Source organism: Haliaeetus leucocephalus, unplaced genomic scaffold, assembly GCF_000737465.1.
Source record: "Haliaeetus leucocephalus isolate CR32 unplaced genomic scaffold, Haliaeetus_leucocephalus-4.0 Scaffold184, whole genome shotgun sequence".
Lineage (NCBI taxonomy): Eukaryota > Metazoa > Chordata > Aves > Accipitriformes > Accipitridae > Haliaeetus > Haliaeetus leucocephalus.
The window spans coordinates 11,180,926-11,204,971 of NW_010972620.1; the positions used below are offsets into that span (position 1 = coordinate 11,180,926).

The following is a 24,046-nucleotide window of genomic DNA, read 5'->3' on the forward strand; positions in this document are numbered from 1 at the left end:
TCCGGGGGGGACTTAGGAAGTGTTCAAAATCGTTCTGATCAGTTATACACTATCGAACCACTGGCTGCTGGGAGGAGAGCAGATCTGTAAGCAGCAGGCAGTGGTGGGGTTTACAGAGATTACTTTTTAAGACAGAATTACAAAGCAATGGACTCTGGGGATGGCAGATGTTTGGATTTTAGCACAGCACTTAAGAACTAAACAGAAATGATTTTTTCAGACTGCTGTGGACTAAAAACCCCATCACCTGGACCGAAAACTGGCTGAAAGGCCATAAAAAGAAGGTTGCACTGACTGGGAAAAGATGGAGTTAGAGAGAACTCAGCCTGCGTATGGCCCCTCCAACACAGCAGGCTTTCTGCAGGGTTCAGCTTGTCTGTGCAAGCCAATATGGTCCCAGAGCCCAGAATAAACCCTTTGGAGAGCAAAGGCAGGCTTGCACCTCCTCATCATCTCCTTCAAGCACAAGGTGTGCTCTGACTTACAGCTCCGCTGCCAAGGGAGAGGAACATCTCTCCAGGAGCAGCCCCAGAGGAGGCTGTGCCCTCCCAGGGACAGCGCGGAGGGGGCAGCCTGGGAAGGTGCTGCTGTGCTGAGCACAGCCGAGACCCTGCAGGGAAGAGAAATGCCCCGGGACAATGCCACAGTCACATTTTTTTGACACCTGCATTAACAACCCAGAGAAATGGGGACTGGTAGAGGAATGAAAGGAAAAAACCACCTGCTTCAGTATCAGGAAATCTTGTTGGTAGCATGTCTCCTGGGGGAGCGAGGAGGGGAGCACCTCAGCTTTGGGTGTTTAAGCAGAGCATGAAGACAATTACAAGCTTCTGTAAGGTAGGCAAGGATCTCTTGCAAATCTGCCTGGAAAGTTATTGGACTCCAACAGGTACTTTCAACCTTCCCAGACTGCGAAAGAGGGAAAATGGCACCAGTTGCATAAGGCTTGTGAGGAAGAGAGAGGCACTGAGGTCTTCGCTGGTGCCAGGCTACTCAGGAATGGGTGAGCTGTTTCCAGCTATAGGCTTTGTCATTGAGATGAGGGCACTTCTTTCTGAGAACTTTAACTGTCAGTAGAGGCAGTATAGAAATCTGCAAAATGCAAACAACTGACAGGCCTTTAAAGCAGGAGAAGCGCTCGTTAGGCGTGGATTATTCCCAGGAGCAAAGGCTGCAGCTTTGCTGATATTTACAATGACTCAGTGCACTTGACTTTAAAAAAAAAACCAAAAAACCTGAACAGTCGCAACTCTCCAACCTCCAAAAAAGCCAGCAGCAGCTGCAGAGAGCTCCAGCACTGACAAGTACCTCCCTAGGCAGCAGCACGGTGCACAGGCAGCCAGACCGAGCCAGCCCCGGGGGCCGCAGCATCCACGTCCTCCTCTCCTGGTGCCGGCGAGGTCTCCTGCCAAAGGAGACAAACGGGCAGACCCTTCCCAGCATGGGCAGGGGTCTCTGGCAGCTACAGCTCTGCAGAGGCAGAGGACATGTAGGTCATGGACAAGCTATTTGTCTCCAGCACAGGCTGGCAGATCTTCCAGTGGGCTCTGGGTATGATGCAGCACCAGAGTTGGCCTCAAAGCCTAGGAGATATCAGCCTGCCCGCCGTGGGCACAGATCATGCCATTTCTCATAATACAGGAGAGAATAGATGAGGGCAATTACATGCAGAGCTGATTCGTGTTCCCCAGTTTGATGCCACTATCTCTGTAGACAGACAATCTGCAGGAACATGAGAGGAGCCAGCCAAGGAAAAGAGGGCTCTAGCAACTAAATCCTAGATGAGTCATGCATCTCAAGAGGAGAGGCCACGTACAGCCAGTTTGGGTGCCCTATTATACTACACAAAGCTAAGGCCAGTTCTCTCCCTTCTGTTTGCATTACCCCATTTCTAAAAACCCCATTTGAATATGCCCTAGAAACCCAGGATAGGATCAGTGCACTTTGCAAAGGGAGATGTGACTGTATGACTCTGGAGGTGGCCAAACCAGAGCACGGCACAGGGGGAGGACTTGGCCAAGGGCTGGGCAGGGATTTGTGCCAGTGCTAGGAAATGCACCACCCCAATTCCTGGCCCCCATCCCTGGCTGGAACTGTAGCATCAGACTTGAGACACAAAGACATGAGCTGGGAACAGTATTGAGGCAGGGCTGAGCACAGCTGCCAGTCAGAAATGCCCTTGTTCTTGGGCAGGCTGCAAGGCCAGGATGCACAGAGCTCCCCAGTGCCTCCCAGAGAAGGACAGTGCCAGGCACCAGGACATTTATGTGAACCTGGGGCTGGCTACATGTCTCTATCCTGTCACCTCCAGGTCTTGTGCTGCCTTTAAAACGGTTTTCTGGAAAGATCCACAATTCGCTGTGTGGGACCATGAGCATCATCCCATGTTTAATGAAGGCAGTGCACTGGCTCCTGGGCAGCTGGTTTCATTTACCTCCTCTTTCATTTTAAAGAGAAACCTTTGCCCCTATTATCTGACCTCTTCTTCTGTTGCAGTTAATTACATTAAAGTCGACTTCCCAAAGCTCAGGAATTTCCGGATCTACTTTGTTGCCTGCTGCTATGGGGAGAGTCTGCTAGGAATTAGGGCACCCGCCTACCAGGACTGTCGAGCGGGGCAGATCCCCACCATCAGTGTGACACCCCACCGCCACTACAGCTGTGAAACTGAGACACCTCTGCAGATGGAGGCGTCCCTGATCCCTGAGCATCTTCCCGAGGAGTGGGCAGAGCCCGTCTGCAGCACAGGACACAGGGCAGCCCCACTGCTCCCCCCGGAGAGGAGAGGCGGGATGCGACCTGCTCCCCCCAGGTAATGACCAGTGGGCACAGGGGAGAGGTGCTGCCCACCTCCTGTCAACTAATAATTGATAAAGAAGAATGACTGGGGGCTGCTCTCTGGCCCTAAAGGCACAACTCACACCATGCCTTTCTCTGCCCCCAGACAAGGTGCCTCTGTCAGTTCCGCCGGCGGGAGCCATCTCTTGCCTATGCCATCTCCCCAGCCATGCCCTGGCATCGCCTGGGACCATGCTGGTGGCCAGGGCCACGATGCTGCCAGGGACTGTGCCCTCCCTCAGACAGTGCAGAGGACGGCAAGCCAGTGGGCAAAGCCGTGCCCTCACCAGGTTTATTTACCAGTGGAGATGGGCCAGTGATTCCTTCATGCAACCCCTTCCTCCAGGCATGACCTCCGAAGACACTGTGCTCTGAACACTCGCAGCAGGCTCATGCGAGCCCAAATACATACCCTTGGTATATACTTTGGTGTGTGCGTGCACACTGGGCAACTTTCCCCCGGCACCTTTGGGAAATCTGCCCCCTGCTACTGCCTCATGAGCATCTCCACCTGCACACTCAACATGTCTAAGCTGGAAGAGATGTCACCCAAACCAAGCCCAGCAAAAGCATTTTAAGCAGCACCTCACACATGCCCGTGTGCCTGGCATCTCTGATTTGCTACATAGGGCAAGTGACTTTCCATCTTGAAAGATAACATGGCATTCTCCAAGGAGCCACAGGGATAGATGTCCAGTGGCTTTAAAGATGCAAACATTTACTTTCCCTGTAAGTAATAGGGGTTTGTGCTTCAGAGGCAGCATTGTATAAGGATTTGCCCATTAAATATGCCAAACTTGGAGCTGTACACAAGACTTTGGATGGAAAACCAGCTGTACAGACAGAGAGCACGCCCAGGGATGGAACTGGGCACAGCTGCAGGTTTAAGTGGGCGATGAATCTTCACCATGTGTGAGGATGCCAGCATGGAGCAAAGAGATGGCTGTGGGGAGGCTCCTGAGCAGTGGAAGCCCTCATCCAAAGGCTGAGGGGGTCTGCAGTAAACTGAGCATTTACTCACAACCAAACATAACAAACTAAATTACCAGGGAAAAGCCAAAACTCTCAGAGCCACTGTCAGTCCCACCTGCCACACCCTCCTTTAGTGGAAATTCCCTGAGTGTTTTGAAGCCATTCACACATCCCTCTCCAGCAACACATTACTTCTGAAGAGGGAGGCACTCATGCTGAGTTACATATGTAAGTGAAACCATACTCAGAAAGGCTGGCGAGCTGCTTATTTCCAACCAGTGTCACTTTTCTGTCAGATATATTTCAGATATATTCTGCTTTCACACAGAGAAAAGGGATCCCTGCAATGTATTCCCTTCTCAATTCCCTTTCTGGATCAAGCACAGTCTTTTCAAAAGAATAACAGATTTGACAAATTTATAACCAATATCCCGGGAGAACGTTAGGGTTTGGAACAGAAATATTCATACTTGAAGTTAGACAGCAGTTTAGTTTCCTGCTAGCAATTTTCGTCTTGGATACAAAGGAACTTGTTTTGTTTTGTTTTGCTGTTTGGAGCAGAGGGATGAGACACTGTTTTGACATTTATTCATAAACAGTACAGAAGCCCAGCTCAGAGCTGTGGCCATTGCCAGTCCTCGCAAATGCATGTGGGTGCAATCTCCAGAGCTGCAAACCCGGGCTGGGGGAGAAGCAGCTCCTACACTGCAGTGGAAATGGGTCAGCAAGCAGCATCTCAGCTCCGCTGACCCTGGCGGGGAGCTCCACCAGCCCTCCTGCCGCAGGTTGCTGCTTCAGCACGGCTGCTCAGCACCAGAGCTGCCAAGCACTTTGCACTGATCCTATAGGAAAAGGTTTCAAAGCAGCCGTGTGGGCAGATTCCCTGCACACCAGGATGAAACTCTACATCTGAAGCCTGGAAGTTTGTTCCTTCAACTCATCCAAGGGCTTGGCCCAGTCATCAAGCCCCATTGCAGAAAGCAAATTCCTGGACTAAGTAAATGTGATCAGCACATCGTGTAATCATAAAAAGCGAACTCCCAGCTGAGACATAGATCATCATTGCACAGCATGAGCCTGTAACACAAATCCCACTCCAAATGCTCTGCTACCCCACTGCCCCCATCGCAGCAAGCTGCTGCTGCCTGGCAGGGAAGCCCCAGGACCGAAACACCCAAGCAAGTAATACTGTGGCACAGCGAGGCAAGCTAAGCTCCCTGAGGAACGGGACTTTGCTGGATGCTGGTCATGCCTGGTGCTATAAACCACCCCAAGATGCCAACAGTTGCTTCTGCAGGAGACTTCAAGGTTAACACACCAACACAGAGACTGTGTGAGAGAGTGTGGGTACACTTGCAAGAAAACCTCATGTCTTAAAACCCAGTGAACTCTTTTTAAGAGCAGGTCTCAATATGGGCTTTACAAACCACACTGCTACACTTCAGCAAAGCAACCTGAGCACCCCATGAAGGGTCGCTGTGAAGGACCAACTTGGGGAACAAGCCCCGTGAGCAGCACACACAAGCCCACCTTGGACCTGAGCCCCTGGCTCCCGTGCTCAAGGCCAGTGCCCCACATGGGAAGTTTAACCCAGGGTCAGAACTAATCCACTTTTTCTGGGAACAGGGGAGTATCACCATGTTTTTTGCTCCAGTGTATGCCTGTCTCTGAAATGTGTCCTTTCTGTGGCAGGAGAGAGTCCTGCCTGCCCCACAACCCCTTTTTCTATCAATTTTGGTGGTTGCCGCTGTGCTTGCAGACTGCCTCTCCTTTCCACTGGTATTTGCACTCCCACTACAGAGAGCCACAGCCTGCTCTGGACCCTACCTCTGGTCACAGTGTGCAAACTGGGGCAGTTGGAAATAGGAGGAGGAAAAAGGTGTTTATGGATTTTCCCCCAGAAAAGAAAACCTTTCACTCCACTTGGTGCTTGTCACACTCAGTGCTACAGCTCAGAGCTTGCTTTGTTCTTCTGAACTGCAGCACTTGCAGGAACCACAAAGAAAATCAGGTATTAGCATCTCTGTGGCAGCCCCAGCTGGGCTTGGATCTTGGATGTTCACCCCCTTTCCATTGACATGTGCTCCTAGAGCTCCAACTGCAGTGTAGGGCAGCAGCATGTCTATGGACATCTGAGACCCTTACAAAATAGAGTGGGGACCGGGACATTATGCATTTACCATTGGACTAAGCTGCCTCTCCCTCCTCTGGGCCAAACCAGTTTAGCTTCAGGCCAGAGATTGTGGAGAGACAGTGACTGGGGTGAAAGGAAAAGGGCTTTCAGATAGTCCCATACATCTGTCACACGTGGCTTTTTCTTCCTTGTCATCCCCACCCTGGCCACCACTGGAGCTACCTGTCCTCCCAGCTGCCTCCAGGGACTCAGCGGTCCAGCACAGGGCTTTGTTTCCAGCAATCAGGCAGGCCAGGCATGCAGGCAGTGGTATTTTTAGCCTCTGCCTCAGCTGCAGTGGTAAAGGTTAATCCATCCCCTCCTGTATTTGTTCGAGAGGCTCCAGAAGGAGGGGCAGAGGCTCCTTCACCTATTTAAACACAGCAGGAGGACAGAGGAGGTGGCTGTCACAAGTCTGCCCCCTTTCACACCCAGAAAGCACATCAGCTCTGCTCCCAGCGTCGTCTGATCACTGCAATTAGTGTTGGAAAGTAGAAGGAATGGTGAATACCTACTGTTGCCAGGTAACAGCATCCACCGTGCTGCCAGCCACTTTCATGAACCTATAGGAAACAGAGGAAGAAACCATATAATCCCAATGTTGTCACAGGGGAAATCCTAAAACAACCGATGCCCATCCTACCTCACGGGATACCAAAGGCGGTCACGACACTCACAGACCCTTTCTAATGAAACCTTTGCATCCTCAAATGGAAGGAATAAATTATACATAATACAAATGCTTGTAGCAAGCACAGCTGAGAATAACGGAGTGAAACCCAACTGGCAGCAGAGCTCTGAGCATCATTTTGGGACAGGTAGGGAGAGCTTTCAGAGCACAACAGCATTTCAGGAACAAGATCATGGGGTGTGTACTTAGTTCTATGACTGCAACAACTCTCAATAGCAATTAAAGAAAAAATTTTAAATGCCCATCTTAGAAGGACACACTTCTTCACCCCACATGTATTTAAGCTGAGGCACTCCTTGCCTGGATTCAAGCAAGGACTGCAAAAATGGAAGAAAATGGAAATAAAAACCAGCAAAGCTATTAGATGCAAAGATGCCACCTCCAGCTCAGGAAGCCCCTGAACATTGGAGTATGGGAGGAAAGGCTGGACAAATACTGCTATTTGCTTCCCTTTTTTTGATGCTCTTTCTTTGGCATTGGCTGTTAGCAAACTGATGGGATTCTGACCTGGGTGCACTTTTGGTTTGTCTGATTCCTATGACTAACGACAGCACTTCCATGCACAAGGTTACAGTGAGTTAAATATATGTATTAGTCTCCTGATGGCTTGTGACCCAACTATCTTAAAGAAAATACAGTTCTTCCAGACAGCTCCTCTTTGAGTCAGACTTGAGGCTACACAGGTGTATCTGCTTACACTGCTGATGCCAAAACCAAAGCAATTCCTCATCTTGGGGACCATATGCAACCACCACAGCAGCAGCCTCTAGCACAGGCTTGCTGCCATCCAAGAGGTTCCCTCCCTGGCTCCCTGATCCAGCAATCCAAACTGCACCTTGGGAAACTGCGGCTCCCATAAGGAAGCCCAAGCAGTTACTATAATCTTATGCTTAGGGCCACAGATATGAAAACACATAAAGGCACACACAAACCAGACAGGCACGCTTTTCTGTTCAGTAGCGTAACGTGCACTGTGTAGCTGATGCATTTGGGAAGTGATAATGTCTGTACATGACAGGTGACATTGGCTTGAGCAAGTGAATGCGATGAGAAAGAAACCAATGCTATATTGTCTCGGGCTGCTCCTGATGCACAGGGATCCCGGGAACACAACAGGAGTCACACAGCTCTCCTGACTCCACCGGGACACAGGGATGAGTGGCACCAAGTCCTGCGACCCTGACTCCCCCAAGACAGCCCCATGACTGAGGGTGGGGAAGGAAAGGGAAGGTTTGTGAGGAGAGAGGAGACCTTTTATCAGACTAGTTGTCATGGCAGGGATGAGCAGCAAGCTTTCCAGCACACGAGCCTCTAATCAGGTCTGAAACAAGAGCAGCAAGCTTCAGGCTAAATATAGCTCGGAAACAATCATTCTGACTTTAAATTAATGACGATGGTCAATTATAGACTGGGACAAAAGGGCAGCTGGACCCTGTGAAGCATAAGAGGACACTGGCAAAGGCAGCAGTAATAAATCCCTGCAGACAGAGAGGGAAGAGATACAATTAGAAATGGAAAAACAATAACATGCTGTAAAACTCCGTAGCACTGATGCACCCCTGATTCTGCTGCCTAGCAGTGCTGTGAGCTTCAGTTCCCAGGCTCGCCTTTCAGAAATGCTTTTACATCTCTCTTGAGGGTCAGGCCCGGGAGACCAGTGCCAGGGCGATGGTTTGGGGACAGTCCCTCCCCAGCTGAGCAGGGAGAGGAGACCAGCTGGACCAGCCCCAGTGCAGTCAGAGGGAGAGGTGCGAGCTGCCCACAACTCACACCAGTCATCTGGCAAAAAGGGGATTTTGCAAATGTTGCTACAGAGAGGCTGCTGTTCTACAAAACTAAATGTGCAGAAATATGCCCAAAGGATCAAGAAACCCGACTCCCAGGTTTTAAATGCTCAGTACAGGGACTGCTGCCTAAGATGTAATGCATGAAGTGTATAAGAGTGTACTAATGAACTCTAAACTGAAATTATGAACACAATCTATATGGAGTTTGAAGATCAATATATTGCAACTGGGTTTGAAGATTAGCCCTACTTGCTTTTTAATCTCAAATGCTTTATGTTCGGGCCACAAAATAAGCCATCTTGAACGTTACTAAATCACCTCTTCAGGCTTAGCTTGGCACTCTCCACTCACAGTCCAAACCCATGAGCAGACAAAGCTCAGAGGATGAAGCTCTCCAGTTTTCCTTGCCAATTCCACAGTGCCTACAGCCCTGCTGCAAACACACCCACTACAGAGGTCTTCAAGCAGGGACTGAAAAGCAAAGCAAACCCTTGGTATAACCTCCAGCATCTCTGGAGCAGCAGAAGCAGGACATCCATCTGTCCCATCTCCCACAACTCTAGGAAGCCCAATGGCCTGTTGTTAAAAAACTCCTGAGAAAATTTTGTTCTAGGACACAGGCACACTCAGGCAGTGCAGTGCAGACCAAAAGCAGGACAGAAAAGGCCCTGGCTTGCTTAGTGTTCCTCTTCTGTCTCCATAAGAGTGAAATAAATGGGTTCGTTTTGGTCATTTTCAAATTTTACCATAGAAGATGCATATCTAGCTCAAATTTTGCTTTCCATGGCTGTTTTTCTTTCTTTTTTTATTTATTTTCCTTTTATTCAGATTTTTGCAGGATGAAGTTCAAAAGTTCCCGGTAAAACTTCAAGTCCTGCCTTAATGATGGAGTTGTGCCTGGAGCAACCCAGATGACCTGGGCAAGGGTTTCTACCCTCCAAAGGGAGCCTAGAGCAGCTCAACAGCCAACAAGAGGTAGTGCATGAGCAAGAGATGAAAGCCCAGGGCAGGTGGAGATGCAGTGATGCACAGGTATCTGAATATCTTTGGTTTAGGAATACAGATGTTACTAATCCTTTTATTCCTGTAGCACCTGTGCTGCTCAGACCACGGATTTTGAGGCCAGTGAAGATCCATACAGTCCAAATGACCAGCGCTGGCACATTTTTATCTGGGATTTCCTGGACTGCGTGATGTCCATGTGTGCAGCGTGGCGCAGGCAGAGCAAACCAGACGCTTCCGGGAGGGCTCAGATCCCTGCACATGTGCTGCACAGATGGGCTGGACCGGCGCAGTAAATCTGCCATTTTCCTACACATTGGGCTTTCTCTGTGAGCACCAATTGACTGCGCAGCGCATGTGTAGTAAATCGCCCCCAGGAGCAGTGGGACAAGCTCAGTTCACGCTGTGCAGGCAATGTGGGCGACTACTGTAGCGATGCCCCGTAATTCAGATGGGTGGCAGCCCCAGGACATGCCTGTGCAGTATCTCTGGCTGGACCTCCACATATCAGAAACCTGGGCAAATGTAAAAGTCCTCAAAATCTGCTGGGGCAGCATCTCTAGGGGAGAAAGCAGAACATGTCAGAGGTGCATGGAGGAACAGGAGCCTCAGGCAGGGAGTTTGTGATATGTGATGTGAGGATGAGACAAAGACACTGAGCTCGGATATGTCCATCCCCTTACCCTTGCAGCTGCCTGTGTGCCAGCATCCCGTGCCAGCATTACTACTTGTGAGGCCCTGCATTGAGCTAGAACTGAGGCTCAAGCTTGTTTTTAAATAAGCACTGAGAAAAATGTAATTTAACATTGCTCAGTCACCCAAACAGTTCACAGCTCTGTCCCAGAAATGGTAATACTGGCACAAGGTGGGACAGCACCTCACAGGTCAGGAATGAGCTGTGGGAGAGTGGGGCAGGGGGGCTGCAACACCACAAGATGGTATTGACACCAAAACTCTATATTGTGAAACCATGGCTCAAATCTGACCTCTCCCAGAGCATCTCCCATAGCCACATCTCCCAGGACAGCAACTTCCACTTGAGTGTGGGCACGTCTCTGAAGTAGATCTCCTGTCCTGATTCAATACTTGCCAGTCATGGAGCACCTAGTGCAACCTTAAGCAAATTGCTCCCATGGTTAATTAGCCTCCAAGTATTTATTTCTCATCTGAATGTGTCTTGCTCCAGCTTCCAGCCACTGGAACATCCTAGGCTTATTCCTGATACATTAAAGAGCCATCTGCATTTGGAAATCTCTTTCCCATGCAGGTAACTGCAGATTGTCATCCTTTAAATAATTTTTAAAAGTGACCCTGTAACAAAGAATGCAGCTGCACAAGGAGACAAGTTACCACTGCACAGGCTCCCAGGTGGTTTAGTATCATCGTCTGACTCCTGGGTGCTGGACTTCACAAACTGACCCCCCCAAGCCCCAAATGTAGGAACAACACTGGCCTGCCTGTGGTACCGTGGTGGATCCCTAGAGCTGGGTGGCAAATATCTGCCCTTTGAGGCAACAGTGATGGGTAGAAATAGCTTTACCTTGTGTCTGAATTGGTTGGTGAGGGGGACTCAGGCACAGGCTTCACTTACTAACTTCTTCAGGTTCCAGTAGCACAATCAAATACCTGCAGCAGCAGAGACAGGTACTAGACCCAACTCATGCCACCAGCTGCAAAGACTTTGACCTGCAGTGCCAGATTTCAGACATGGATTTCACTCTGGGGAGCAGAGTCTCGTGGGGACTACATATAATTCTGCTGCTATATTGTATTCTCTATCTGCTCAGCATCACTTTTCTTCAACCAACCTGATCCACTGTAGAACTGCACAAGCCTTCTAGCAAAGAGGTCTTTATGTCCCAGGCTGCCCCACCCAGCCTTGGTAATCTGCACTCCAGGGACTCCGGAGGTTGCATGTGGACCATGACGTTGCATTACCACTGATGCTTTTTCCCAACATTGATTTGTCCAGTCTCTTTCTGAACACACACCTCTGGCCTCCACAATACCCTGTGACAATGACTTCTACAATGCCATTGCATACCATGTGAAAAATCTTCCTCCTTCTTTCCAAAGCTTCCTTCCAAACTACTTTCTGCACTGTGGAAAAAACACCCCATTCACAGGCTTATGGGCCTCAATAACGCTCCCTCTGAGCTGTCTGTCTTCTGAGCTGAAAAGGCACAGCCTATTTAATCTCTTCTCACATGAAGACATATACCTCCACACATCCTCAGCTCCTCTCTCTGTAACCCTCCTGGTTCTATTACATCTTCTCTGAGATAAAATGACTAAGATTGTAGATAGCAATCAGAATGAAGGTACACTGTATACTTATGCAGTGGCATAACCTCACCCATGTCTTTTCTTACCCATTTTGTTCTTCCTGTACAGGTGACTGTGATTTTGGCATTCCAGCCATCCAGATCAAGTTTCAGCAACAACAACTGTCTTAACCCTTTCCTCCTGAAAGAGCAATAGTTAAAGCCTTTGCTTATATCTCAGATCCTTGACCCTGCTATACAACCAACTGCAACATGCCTCATTACATCCTTCACACCTCATTTCAATGTATTTATGAATGGATTCACTCATAAGTTCAATGCTACCAGAGCTTGAGTTCATGCTGCAGTGACCTCCTCCTCCCTTTGTATCATTAGTTTAATGTTGCTTGTCTTGTGGCTTGATTTTTTTCACAAAATTCTTGCTCTGGACCTATTCAGTGTCCTGGTACAGTCTGTGGCACCAGCCTTGTGGTAGCTTGCATAAGGGTGCAGCTTCTGGCTCTGCTGACTGAGACACGCTTGCCTCTGCAGCATCACCAAAGAGCCTTAGACCAATACAGCAAGGATGTACTTTTTAAAGAAAGTCAAACAGCCAAAACAGAGCTTCTAAAAAATGCAGTGCTTGCAAGTCCCCTGTGTCGAACAGGGCAGGAGTCCTTGTCAAGGACAGGACAAAGACCTACATATATTCCTGAAACCCACCCAGAGTCTTTCCCTCTGCCAGATACCATCTACTCCAGGCTCTCCTTGTTTTTCTTCCCTACTTGAATTTAAACAAACAAGCTCTGTCCATACACTGTCTTTGGCTGCTACTCCAGAACAAGTCACAGATAAAAAGCAATGCCTGGACTGACTGATGTGTGCTGACCTGCTCTGACAGTCACAGCCCTCTTCGCTCTCGTGACAGCACGGACACAAGGCATGAGCAGTCATCATAAAAATACTACCAAAGACTCTCCCATTTTTAGCACCTTGATTTTGCTTTGGCCTCTGGTTGTGTTGGACCGTAAGTGTACAGCCTGTGCCATTTCAGGAGTTATAAGCTAACGCCTCTCTCTACCACATAAGCACCAACACCGGAACCTGGGCTTGGGGTTGATTTGTGGATGCAGGGAGGAGGGCTGAGCATTGGGACAGTTTTTAACCTGACCCTTACCTGGGCTGCCCACAGATAATCAAGACATCATCTCCATGCCCGCTCCCGACCCTGCCATGTCCATAGTTGGCAGGGAGGAAGGATTTCATCACCAGTGACAGATGTGCTTCCTCGCATTTATGGGCTCCTTTCAGAGCACTGTGGAATGACATCGTCACCAAAAGGAACCAAAGTGACCCAGACGGGTGGTTAACGCTCCACAGGAACTACAAACCAGGAGTAAGAGGCAGTAAAATCATGAAGGATGAGAAACTCTTGTGCCTTGCAAGGTGAGGACTGACATGTGGGAGCTTTCTTGCCTGCTGCTGCCACCTGGCCAGAGGTGCTGTGGCTCTTGACCAGAGGGTGGATGTGCAATGGTGACAGCCGTAGCAAAGAGGGGCCAAGGAGGCTGGAAAGAAGGCAGACAGAAAGCCAAGGATGCAGCAGGTCTGGTGGCTCTGAGAGCTGGGGGATGAGGAGGTAGGGAAAGGCTGTAGCTCCAGACAAGAAAGATTTTCACTTCTCTGGTGACTTCAGCAGGCTCAGGACCCAAAACAACCAGAGCATCAACAACAGCCAGCCTAGTGCGGACACAAGTGCCTGCCGGTGCTTATCCTCATGGCACTGCAGCTCCCAACACGGTGGAGGTAACTTCCCAACGCTTGTGAGTGTCCAGTGGCAAAAACTAGACTACACCAGCTGAGGAACAACAGGTTAGGAGAGCCCCTAGCCAAATCTGCCCAGACATGCCGGCCTAAGTTTTGTACCAAATGTTCTGGGCTTTAACATGTGTTAGCATCTCTTCTTCCTAATAGCTATCCCTCATGTTTCTTCTCTTCCAGCACTGAATGTGTGATTCAGCCATGCATTAACCTTCGTGTCTGATTCCTGATCTGCTGTTAAAATCTATGTTAATTCCTTAGAATCCCACAATTTTTTTCCCTAAGCAAATTCTGAGCAGTTCTGGGATTCCTGTACCCGGCAGACGCAGTAGGTAGCTAACGTGGTCTGCTCTCCAACAGCTCAGGCTGCATGAATAGTCTAATTAACACCTCATCAAACTCAACTGTTGGTTGTGTCTGGAGAAATTCCCTCTTGCACCTGTGCATTCACAAGACACCATTTCTAGCCTCCCGCACAGCAGGCCCCAGCCATCAGAGCAATGCTCCATCACTGCAGAGCCCGTCCTTACTTGCCAGCCCAGAGACACACTGATGGGCTCTGTGGCTGCTCTGAGCCATTGCACCATGCAGGGTGGTGCAAGAGCTCAGGAGCAATAACTCGGCAGTGAAGGGTGTGCAAAGCCCCTGCTGCTGCATTTCAGGCAGGGGTCTCCTCCCCTCACCATAGCCTACCTACATCATCAGAAAGCGCATAGGTTCCACCCAGCACAGCTCACTGTCACCTGCCTAAGGGCAGCCTTTGCAGCGGGACAGCGTGCGCACACCCCTGCGTGCTGCAAACCTTCAGGCGCCTGATCTGTGCTCATCATCTAGCCTGTCTAGGAGACCCCAGAGAAAAGTGGCACCCCAGGAGGGGTTCAGTCCCACCCTGTCCTGGAGGACAGGCCCTAGGATTGGGTCAGAACAGCCCTGGAGGTGTCCATCTCCCATCATTGAGACAGACAGAGCCTGGTGCACGGCAGAGAGCAATGCCCAATTCATGTTGATACTGCCATTACTGCAGGACAAGGTTTAAACATAAAGAATAAGTTTGGCTTGGTTGCCTGAGATAACAGTTAAACAATAGACTACAATGTTTGGAACGCAGAGCGTGCAACAGGAAAATGTAATTTTAGGTAATACTTCACAATGAGACTTTTCCCTGAGTGTTTCAGGACCTCAGGTAAGTCTAGAAGCTTTCCCTGGGCATCTCTGAGCTCTCATCTCCCACTTCAGCTCATTTCCATGATTTTCCCCACCAAAACCCACTTCCTCACTTTGTGTCACAGGGCACTGTTTGCCTGGCAGACTAATCCACCCATCCTGTGTTCTGCTGTGGGGTGTCTCATCTCTCCCCTCTAGCCTTACTTAACACTTGAGTCATAATCTCCCACTTGGCATATCTCTTCCTACCTGGTTGACTTCTGCTGTTCTTCATGTTTTTTAAAATAAGAGAAAAACTTTGCAGATTTTGCATCATCAGGACTATTAACTGCACACGCTTTACTCACTCTGGAACCTTCATCCAATTGTGAGCGCTACATAGACCACTCACGGTGGTCCAGCAAGGCAGACAGCAGGCTTGCCATTGAGAGCACCTTCCTAAATTCCTTCTCCTTGCTCCTGCTTGCTGACTGTGTGGGGCTCATTCAGGATCCCGAGAGGCATGTCCTGGCTGTGACAGCCCCAGGCACACTCTGAGCCACATCCCATTGACCAGTTCTGCAATGCTCCTGCAGAAGGCAGAGCTCTCAGTAGCGCTAACTAAGAGTACTGAAGAGACCTCAGGGAGCTGCTGGGAATAAAGCTCACACTGTCAAGCAGCTTAGGCGTTGGGGTTTATTTGTTTGTCCTTTTGCAACTCCATTTCCAAATACTGCAAATGAGCATTTAGCTCTTTGTCGTTGTGTAATCAGACTTGTTCCTCTTCTTTACGCCCTGTCTGGTAATAATGGGGTCTTTATGTGGAAAGACAAACAGCCCTTTTCTCACAGGACCCCATGGGCTGTAAGGCCATGCAGGCACGTGCTGCTCGCCATGAGCTGCAGACACCAGGGTTTGGAGTGCAGGACACAAGGTTTCTCCATGGGAGAGAGAAATGACTTTGAGTGCCTGCGGACCAGGGTCACCCTGGCAGGTGGGGATGGCAGCAGAGAAACAGCATATAGCTTGGAGAGCAGGCATGCTCATTACAGCTCTTTCAGACCAGTGTGGGGGGCTGGAGAGCCCCCACCATCCCGTCACCAGGGCTGTTCAAACCCTAGCTCTTACCTACCTTCCTTTTCATTCAAGATGGTGTTTCTACCACCCTCTCCATCAGATTGTACGCTACAGCCTCGCTCCCGAGGTTGCCGTCAATCAAAGCGCAGCTCCAGCAACGCAGAGCCGCCAGACCACCCTGGCCGTGCGACTCGGCTCTTCCGACCCCTCTTCCCTGGGACTCGGCTGCGGCGCACGAAGGGCAAACGCAGCAGTAGGACTTCCCTTTCTCTGAGAGCTTCTTGGCTCTCATCCCTGTTGTTTTTCTTACTCAGCCCGCTCCTCCTGGCGCTAATAGATTTCCTGCTGATCAAGGCTACTACAACATCTTGTAACTCCCCCTGCACCACTTTCACCGCGCCATACCGAACGTGGGGGCTCCGGCAAGCGATGCGCTCACGCGACATCGGCAGCAGCCATGGGGTGGGAGCAGGGGCTGCTTCCCCACTTTCGTCAGTGGGAGGGATGCTGGCGTCGCAGCTGGTTCAACCAGCTTTATGGTCTCTTTGTGCTGCTGCAGCAGAGCTGAGAATCTGGCCCTGGCTCCCTCCCCGCCTCGCCAGGGACTGCATCAGTGTGCTGTTTATTGTTTCTGCCAGATCATTCATGCAGATGTTAATGAATGCTAGACCCAGCTTTGCTCCCAGCAGAGTCCCTTCCACACCTCCCCCTGCCCAGCCCTCTGCACTGGAGTTTCTGTTTACAGTCCTACAGGGAATTTCCCCTCTGCTGCACGGTCTTGGAGCAGCACAGTCCCAATTCCTGCTGCCAGCAGGCTCCCACACCTCCCTGGTTCCTGTAGCTGTCCAATGTCACCTCCAGGTGTCTGCGTCCCTCACTGTCACCATTCCTTCTCCACCTCTGGCCTCCCCAAACTAGAGACATGCCAGTTCTCCTAGGAGGGAGCAGAGGGCTTGGCCGGTGAAGAAAGTTGCTACAGGTTCTTCCTCTGCACGGATGGAGAAAGCACAGGGAGAAGTCACCAAATGGGAAGAGCAAAGCAATTTGTCCAGGAGGACTCTGAGACAACATCTACACTGGTAATTGGTGCCAGGACCCACCTCCTGGCCCTGCAGCCCACAGGCATGCAGGACCCTACATCCACACCACTGTGTTATCTTCACATCCCAACAACGTGGGCACGTCAGTCTGCCTATAATTGGGAAATGCTGGGAACGCTTGGGAAAGTGTTAATCAGCCCAGCCCAAAATCCCACCCGGAACTTCTGCAGAAGTTTAGCAGCACAGACGACCATGTCCCCAAGCCCCTGGTACTGCAGTGGCTGAGCCACACAGAGCCTCGCTGTCCTGGCAGCTGTTGGACATCGGGAAGCCAAAGAGCAAGTCTACCTGCTGCAAAGGGCATCAGTCTCAGGAGGGGTTTCTGATCTCTTCTTGATCAAAGCAACATCACTTACCCTTCCAGGAGAGTGATGACGTTCTTTCTGGGCCTCCCAATGTTCGGCCCATAGAGGTTTGCTCTGGAATAAGTGCGGATAAGCTGCAGCAGGCTTCTCAGCTGGATGTAGTCCTTCCCCAGCTGGCTGCCGTTCACCGAGCGGCCGATCAGTGTCCGATAGTTATTGGGTTCTGGGAAAATAAAAATAGACAAGCAAGGCTTGCCAGCTCTGCTCCTTCATCCATGCTTCCGGAGAGACACACAGCTCACGCTGTCGCACAGCCTGAGCTCCGCAGAGCTGCCTGTCTGCTCTGTGGAGCAGCAGAAGGAACCTCTGAGAAGTGGATGAGGGCCATCACTTGCTCTTATGTGCCACATCTCCTCCCGTACCCCTTTTGCTGTGTGCTGGGTGAAGGACCTGCACCTTGGTGTCATGCTCCTGTCCCCTTAGGCTCCCCCCACTTCCCCTGGCACGGCAGCCACCATACCAGTCCATACAGCTGCTGCTCTGGCCACCCCAGGGCTGGCTGTGCCCAGCAGCCAGGGCAGAAACGTTTCATGTGCTTAATACCAACTGATGGAAACATCCAGCTAAGGTGCTAACACATGCCAGGTCCATCTTCGAGATGGTGCTGCCTTATAGCAGGGGCCTTTAATTCCCTCTGAAACTACATTGGCAAAGCATCCTGGGATCTGCAAATATCTTCTTCCAAAAGGGAATACCTTTCTGCTACAGCGAGCTCCATTCCTGTGGCTCTCCTGTTCCCACACTCACCGTTGCCCAGCTCCCAGGAGATGTTGTACTTTTTGCTGGCACTGTACTTCAGCAGGCTGAGGGCATTGGAGCTGTTCCAGGAGTTGTTGGGATTTCGGCGCAAAGCATTCAGTGCAAAGATCAGGTGAAGGCCAGAGCAGTCAGCAAAGTTATAGAGTTTGTCTAGAGACCTGGCTGGGAAGAAACAAAAAACAGTTTGTAATTCAAATGAAAGCTAGTTCCAGGGAGGTTCAAATGATCCTGCTGTCCATCAGACCTTGCCTTCTGTGTAGGATGAGCCAGGGTCAAATGCCATGCCCATGACATCTGTAACCGCAGAAATGCACCTGACCTTTGAAACCAGGATAGGATACCAGGTGTGGGCTCATCTCCTTCCAGCAAGAAACTTGGATGCCCTCCACCACCATGTCAGAGCTAGGGGCCATGTTACCGGAGACAAGTGACTTTATAACATCTCTTTTCATTTGTTCTTGGCAAGGAAAGTTCAGCCTTTCCTGTGCTTATCCTGCCTTGCATCTTTTTCAGAGCAGATCCCTGCTGTGCCTGGGAAGCAGAGGAGGAAATCACTGCCCAGGGCTGCCAGTTCACAGCCACCTCTCCCACACGCCACCACAGCCTGCATTCAGCTCCCACAGCCCCCTGTGCAGTAACCAAGCCCCAGCAATAATCAAGTAGAGCCCCCAAGGTGTGTACCACGCACCTGGCTAACCTCTGCTCTGCACACAGAGAGAGGAGCTTCATGCCACCCCTTGAGCTTGGGGAGAAAGGAGGGCTCCCTGCCTGGTGGCAGCCTGCCCAAGCCCTGCTGCTGGGGTGGCCCTCCTGGGATGCCGGCATCTTTGCAGGATTCGTGTCCTACCTGCTGGCCCCAAAACTCCCCAGCTGGCATTGTCCCTGCGGTACTGTAGCCTTGATGAGCAGTGGGGCACCAGCCAGCAGCAGCAGGAGAGACCAAAAAAAAGAGCTGACCCACTATTCAGGGAGGAGTGACATTAACACAGGGCGCTGCTGGGAGACCCAAAACGCTTAATGCCTTTTTTTGTTTCAATCTTGCCTAAAAACTCAAAAGCGATCAAATGCCTGACGAAGTTAATGCCAGTGTTAGCAGGATACGAACTCACACGACAGCAAGGAGATTTGGTGAGAGAGTAATTAGATAACTGTGGTGTTTTTAATCATCCCTGCCTGTTGAACTGCATCCCAGGACACTCGGCGAGCTTCCTGAAGCAGCCTCAGAGATGCAACCACTTAACTTTGAGGAGCCACCAGGGATGGGGAGGTTCCAGGGGGCTGGGGAGGGCAGACTGAGGGCTCCGCTTTCAGAAGAGGGGAAGGAGGCGCTGGGGATTTACGGAGTAGGCAGACCGGCTTCAGGTCCCAGAAAAATACTTGGACAAATAATCAAGCTGCTTGTCAGCACTTACAAAATATAAGGAGATGATCAACAGCCACAGGAATGTGTCAAGAACAAATCACGCTGAAGCAAACTACTGACAGGAGAGCAGGGCTTGCGGGCAGCAAAGCAGTCATTTAGGTCTTATACCTTGATGGTTTTTAAGGCTTTTGACATGACTGCACATGATCGTCTCTCCAGAAAGTGAGGTAACCCTGATCTAGACTGAACTGCAGTAAGAAATACGCACAGTGAGAGCAGCTACCAGTAATTTGCTGTTAAACTGAAGGGTCTAGGCAGCCTGCTCTGGGTCTTTTTACACATTTACAGTGAAAAAGGGTATATAGGAGTGGAGGATACATACATCGGACTTGCCATGGTACTAAGCTGATAGCATGCACCACCATGGCCAAGGCAGATGAAGGGATGAGAGGAGGTGACTGCATGCTCAGGGAATTGCTCTAAGCCCAGGGGTGATGATCCAAGACTCCTGTACCCGCACTGCCTGACCAAGGTGCAAGTGAGGTGGTGACAGCCGGGAGCTGCTCGCTCCAGTCAGGATAAACTCCTCACAGCCTGTATGTCTGCATTTATTTTGTTGCCTTTCCTGGTCACTGAAAGCCTCTGTGAATATGGATCCAGCTCTGAGGTCTGAGAAGAACAAACTTATTTTAAAAGTAATGTTTTACTTTTGTTATTCAGCTGACCGAATAGCTAACATTTAATGGAATGCAGCAAAGTCATGGAAAGGAAAAGAAAGGAAAAATGTGGAAAAGAAATTCCTAATCCCTTTCACAACCTTTTTCTAAATGCTACTGGTTGTTTGAGTGAAAAGTAGCTGAATTAGATTAATCTAATGTATTCATCCCACTGGTTCAGGCACATTAGCTGTTTTTCTGGATGTTTAGTGAATTAGAGACAGATACAGTTACTTAATACTCAATTACTTCAGACCTCCAGGCAAAAAGCTGCACTTGAGATGAGACTCCTATAAAGAGGATAAGATAGACACCTAAATGACAACATGAAGATAGCAAAAAGGTGTTACCTGCAGTTCCCCTGCTAGAAATGAAACCTTTTTGCTGGCACAAAACAGTTGTAGTTCTTAAGTATTACAGGAGGGGATTTGGTTCATGTTTAGGAGCCTCTGCAGAGGTCTGGGAATTGATTTTCCATGCATCCACCGGAGGAAACAAGCCGTCTGTTAATCCCAGTGCAGGGCCTGCCACTGTGAAATTTTATTTTACCCATGACACTTATTTTGTTTCCGTGCGCCTGGACACAGAGATGCCACGTGTATTTCATGTTCTGCCATGACTTTCCAAGCTGGAAACCTCAGTGATCACGGGAGAGAGCTAGGAGAAACACACAGATGTCTGAGGGTTGCTCCTGCATGTTGCCAGTGGTCTCCCAGCACACAAACCTACCTGCAGACTGCAAAGAGGCCACAAAGCAGAAAACTACTAATAAACCTACCTCTCCATCAAATCCGATTGTTAATACAGGCACTCTTGGTATCAAGAGTATCAGGTATCAAGTCCACTTATCTCCTTCATCCTTGGCAGCTGTCTTGGCATAGTGTGAACCTGGAAGCACCAGTCTCTCCAGTGACTCTAGCAGAGCCTTGATGACCAGTTTGCCCAAGATGCCCAACTATTAGTGGTTAAAGAGCATGTCTGACCCCTCCTGAGATGACCACCTTAAACTGGACATCTCTGTTGCAGATGGCTGCAGTTAGATGAGAAGAGTACTGTCATGGGTGGCTAAAGCACAAAAAGAAGCAAATTTAGAAGACCTCAAGTGATGTCCAGCCCTCCATAAGTACAAACAGGGCCAAAAGAGAATGCTACAAATATTTTACTGCCACAACTAGGGATGGCCACATTACCTCTGAGCAATGAGAACATGAAGAATCACAGTATTATTAACAGCTGGCTAAAACTCACTTTGAATTCTGGATAATTGCACTGTTTTTTCTTCATCAAACACAGAAAATCTTGCAGGAGTTTAACCTTTCCCCAGCTGACAGATCATTAGGCAAGGCTTTCACAAAGCATTTCAATAGAAAAAGCTATTGTCATACCAGAGTGAATCTTAATAGAGCAGAACTGGATTTATAAGACATTTTCCCTGCCCCTTCTCCCCATCTGCCCAGGGCAGAGATGCACATGCTCAGGACTCACATGCCACTGAGCTCAGGGAGAAGGAGTAAGGCAAAAAAAAAAAAAAGAAAAAAATTTAAAAAACAAGAATTAAACAAAAGTGCAAGGATGCTGAGAGTCAGCTTCTGCCATGTACTAATGTTCATGTAGTTGGAGCGAGGCTAACCAAGGCAGCAAAGCTATGTGCTCTGTTCCCTTGCACACAGTGGCAGTGCTTGCTGGCAGGTTTCAGCAGGGATGGGCGCCTGCATCAGTGGGTTTGGGACTAACAGCAGTCAGTAAGCAGAGACAGAGGCCCCATGGCCCTGCCACAAAAAAGAAATCAGAAGGTACTTGGGCTTTCTCAACCTTTTACATCCTTGGTTGCAGAGGCTTGAATGCATCTGGAGAGTGAATATCACCCGACGATGTACAGCTGGGTGGCCGCCAGTGAAGCTCTGCTCACAATCCTGCCCTCAACTGAAGCTCTGCACAGGAATTAAAGAATTTGGCTGTTTGCATAGATCTCTCACCCTGCACAGAGGGAGACAAACGATTTCAAAATGCAGGAGAAGGTGTCTGTGAGGCCACAAATAGTGGTAGGGTTCGTGGGACAAGTACATCCTTTGGAATTCTTTCCCGTTTTTCTCCTTTTTATAGGAGGCTAAATTTTAAAGTTCTCTGAAAGATGGATGGCACTTAATTCTGTAGCATGCCAACACAAAATCTGAGGCACATTAAAACGTCTCTGGCAGTTTAAAATAATTGGAAAGACTTTCCAGTTGTAGTTACTGAATTAAACATTATACTAGAGACTTTATAAAGAACATAGTGTTGACTGCCATTTGGTAAAGGGGACAGTTCAATAATCTCTGGGTTTGAAAGTCTTCCACATTTTTTATTCTGCTTCAGGAATTTTGCTTTGGCAGGGCTTAGCACGAAGAGTGGAAATTCATGTGCACGCTGAGACGGAGCCTGAGATCAGCCAGTGGGCTGAGGGGTGGCGGGGCATGGCACGGCGAGCCGGGGGCTTTCGTAACTCTGGGAAGTCAACCAGGAGGACAGGAAAGAAGAGCCTGTTCTCCTTCTATCCCCACCGTTCACCACGTCAGTCTCTTGCACGTACAGCATGTGCCAGCACTGAGGAGGATGGGGCGAGAGCTGAGCATGGAGCGGGCAGCACACACTGCACTCCCCAAATCCACAGGTTAGCTGAGAGACCAAGCAAATGCACAACAGATGAACCCTTCTGTTGATAAAGCAAAGAAATGCAGTTCTAGAAATAATGATTTCAACTAATCATGGGTATTGCTTGACTCTGCATTCCCCATAAATTCTGAGCAATGCCTGGAGGATCCCTGCAAACAGCTCCTGGTGCCAGCACCAAAGCCAGCAGCATCCCCTGCCCCCCAAGCACCCCACAGGAGATAGTGGAGGGAATGGGTAGGGAAAAACCTGGCAAAGAGCAGAGAGAAGCCCAAAGAGAGCTTTACAGGGAGGGGGCAGAAAGGGCAGTACAGAGTGTTCAGACAAGAGATGAGTAAGATGGCTGGCAAGAGCAATGAATGGAAAAAGAAAGGTGTTCCCACTTATAGAAGAACAAGTGGGTACATGGAAAATTTATTTACAAACAAATTGCCACCACAGACAGCTGAATCCCATTTGCACTAGCTCTCTTGGGCTGAAAGTCCTCATAAAGCCACATGTGTGTGGCAAGGACTTAATATTTTCTTAGCAAATAAATATGAATCAGAAGATATGTAACAGGCAATCAGAGTAACTCCAGACCCATGGGACAGGTCTGCAAAACTGGCTCAAAAACTTCCCATGGATTCCATCCTCAGTCACAGTAGGGTTTCAGACAGGGAAACCAGAACACCCATCCACAATTTGCACAGTTAGAGCACCAAAGCGTAGCCTTTACCACCCCTGCAAGTTCAGAGGAAAAGCAACATCCCACACTGTCCATACGGACTATAACATCCAGCTTGATCCACTGGATCATGGGAAGATTTCCTTATTCTAGCTGCATGCTAAGCCACTCCTTCAAAGTTGCTGCTTAAGGAGAATTTTAAAGATTTCGAGGCTACCAAGAAACCCACACGATTGCTGGAAATTGCATTCTAATGATGACCATCCCAGCTGGGAAGCTGTTTGGTTTTAATTCAGTCTTCTGAAGCATTTTGCTATGCAGTAAAACCACACCGTGTAAAGATGCTGAAGAATTCCCAGGCAAAATTGCTGGCAGGAGGGAAAAGTTTGCTCGCCTCAGGCACACGTTTCACCTGAAATGCTCCCTCTACCTGGTCAGGCTCCCAACTTCCTCCAAAGAGGATGGAGGTGTGCAGAACCGTTCCTCGTTCTCATTTACCTCCCAGGCCTCGTTATTGCTCTACAGAGGAGCAAAGGCTGGGGGCGTGCTGTGTGCAGGAAGGGCTTCCCAAGGCAAGGTGCAGCGTTGGAGGTCTGCTCTGAGTGACAAGAAGTGCTTTGGCAGAGCCTAATGGTGCTATAGAAAAGGGATCTAGTTTA

General features: G+C 49.5%; 1 protein-coding gene across 1 annotated transcript in view; it reads right to left on the reverse strand.

Annotated features, from left to right (window-relative positions):
• The window catches only part of HPSE2 (heparanase 2 (inactive)), a 112,813-nt gene that overhangs the window by 20,783 nt on the left and 67,984 nt on the right, over positions 1-24,046 (reverse strand). Inside the window, exons 4-6 of the mRNA XM_010564879.1 lie at positions 17,981-18,154; positions 17,225-17,396; positions 6,499-6,546 (exon numbers count right to left, since the gene is read on the reverse strand). Of these exons, the coding sequence (XP_010563181.1) occupies positions 6,499-6,546; positions 17,225-17,396; positions 17,981-18,154 (394 nt within the window). The remainder of the gene's footprint in view (positions 1-6,498; positions 6,547-17,224; positions 17,397-17,980; positions 18,155-24,046) is intronic.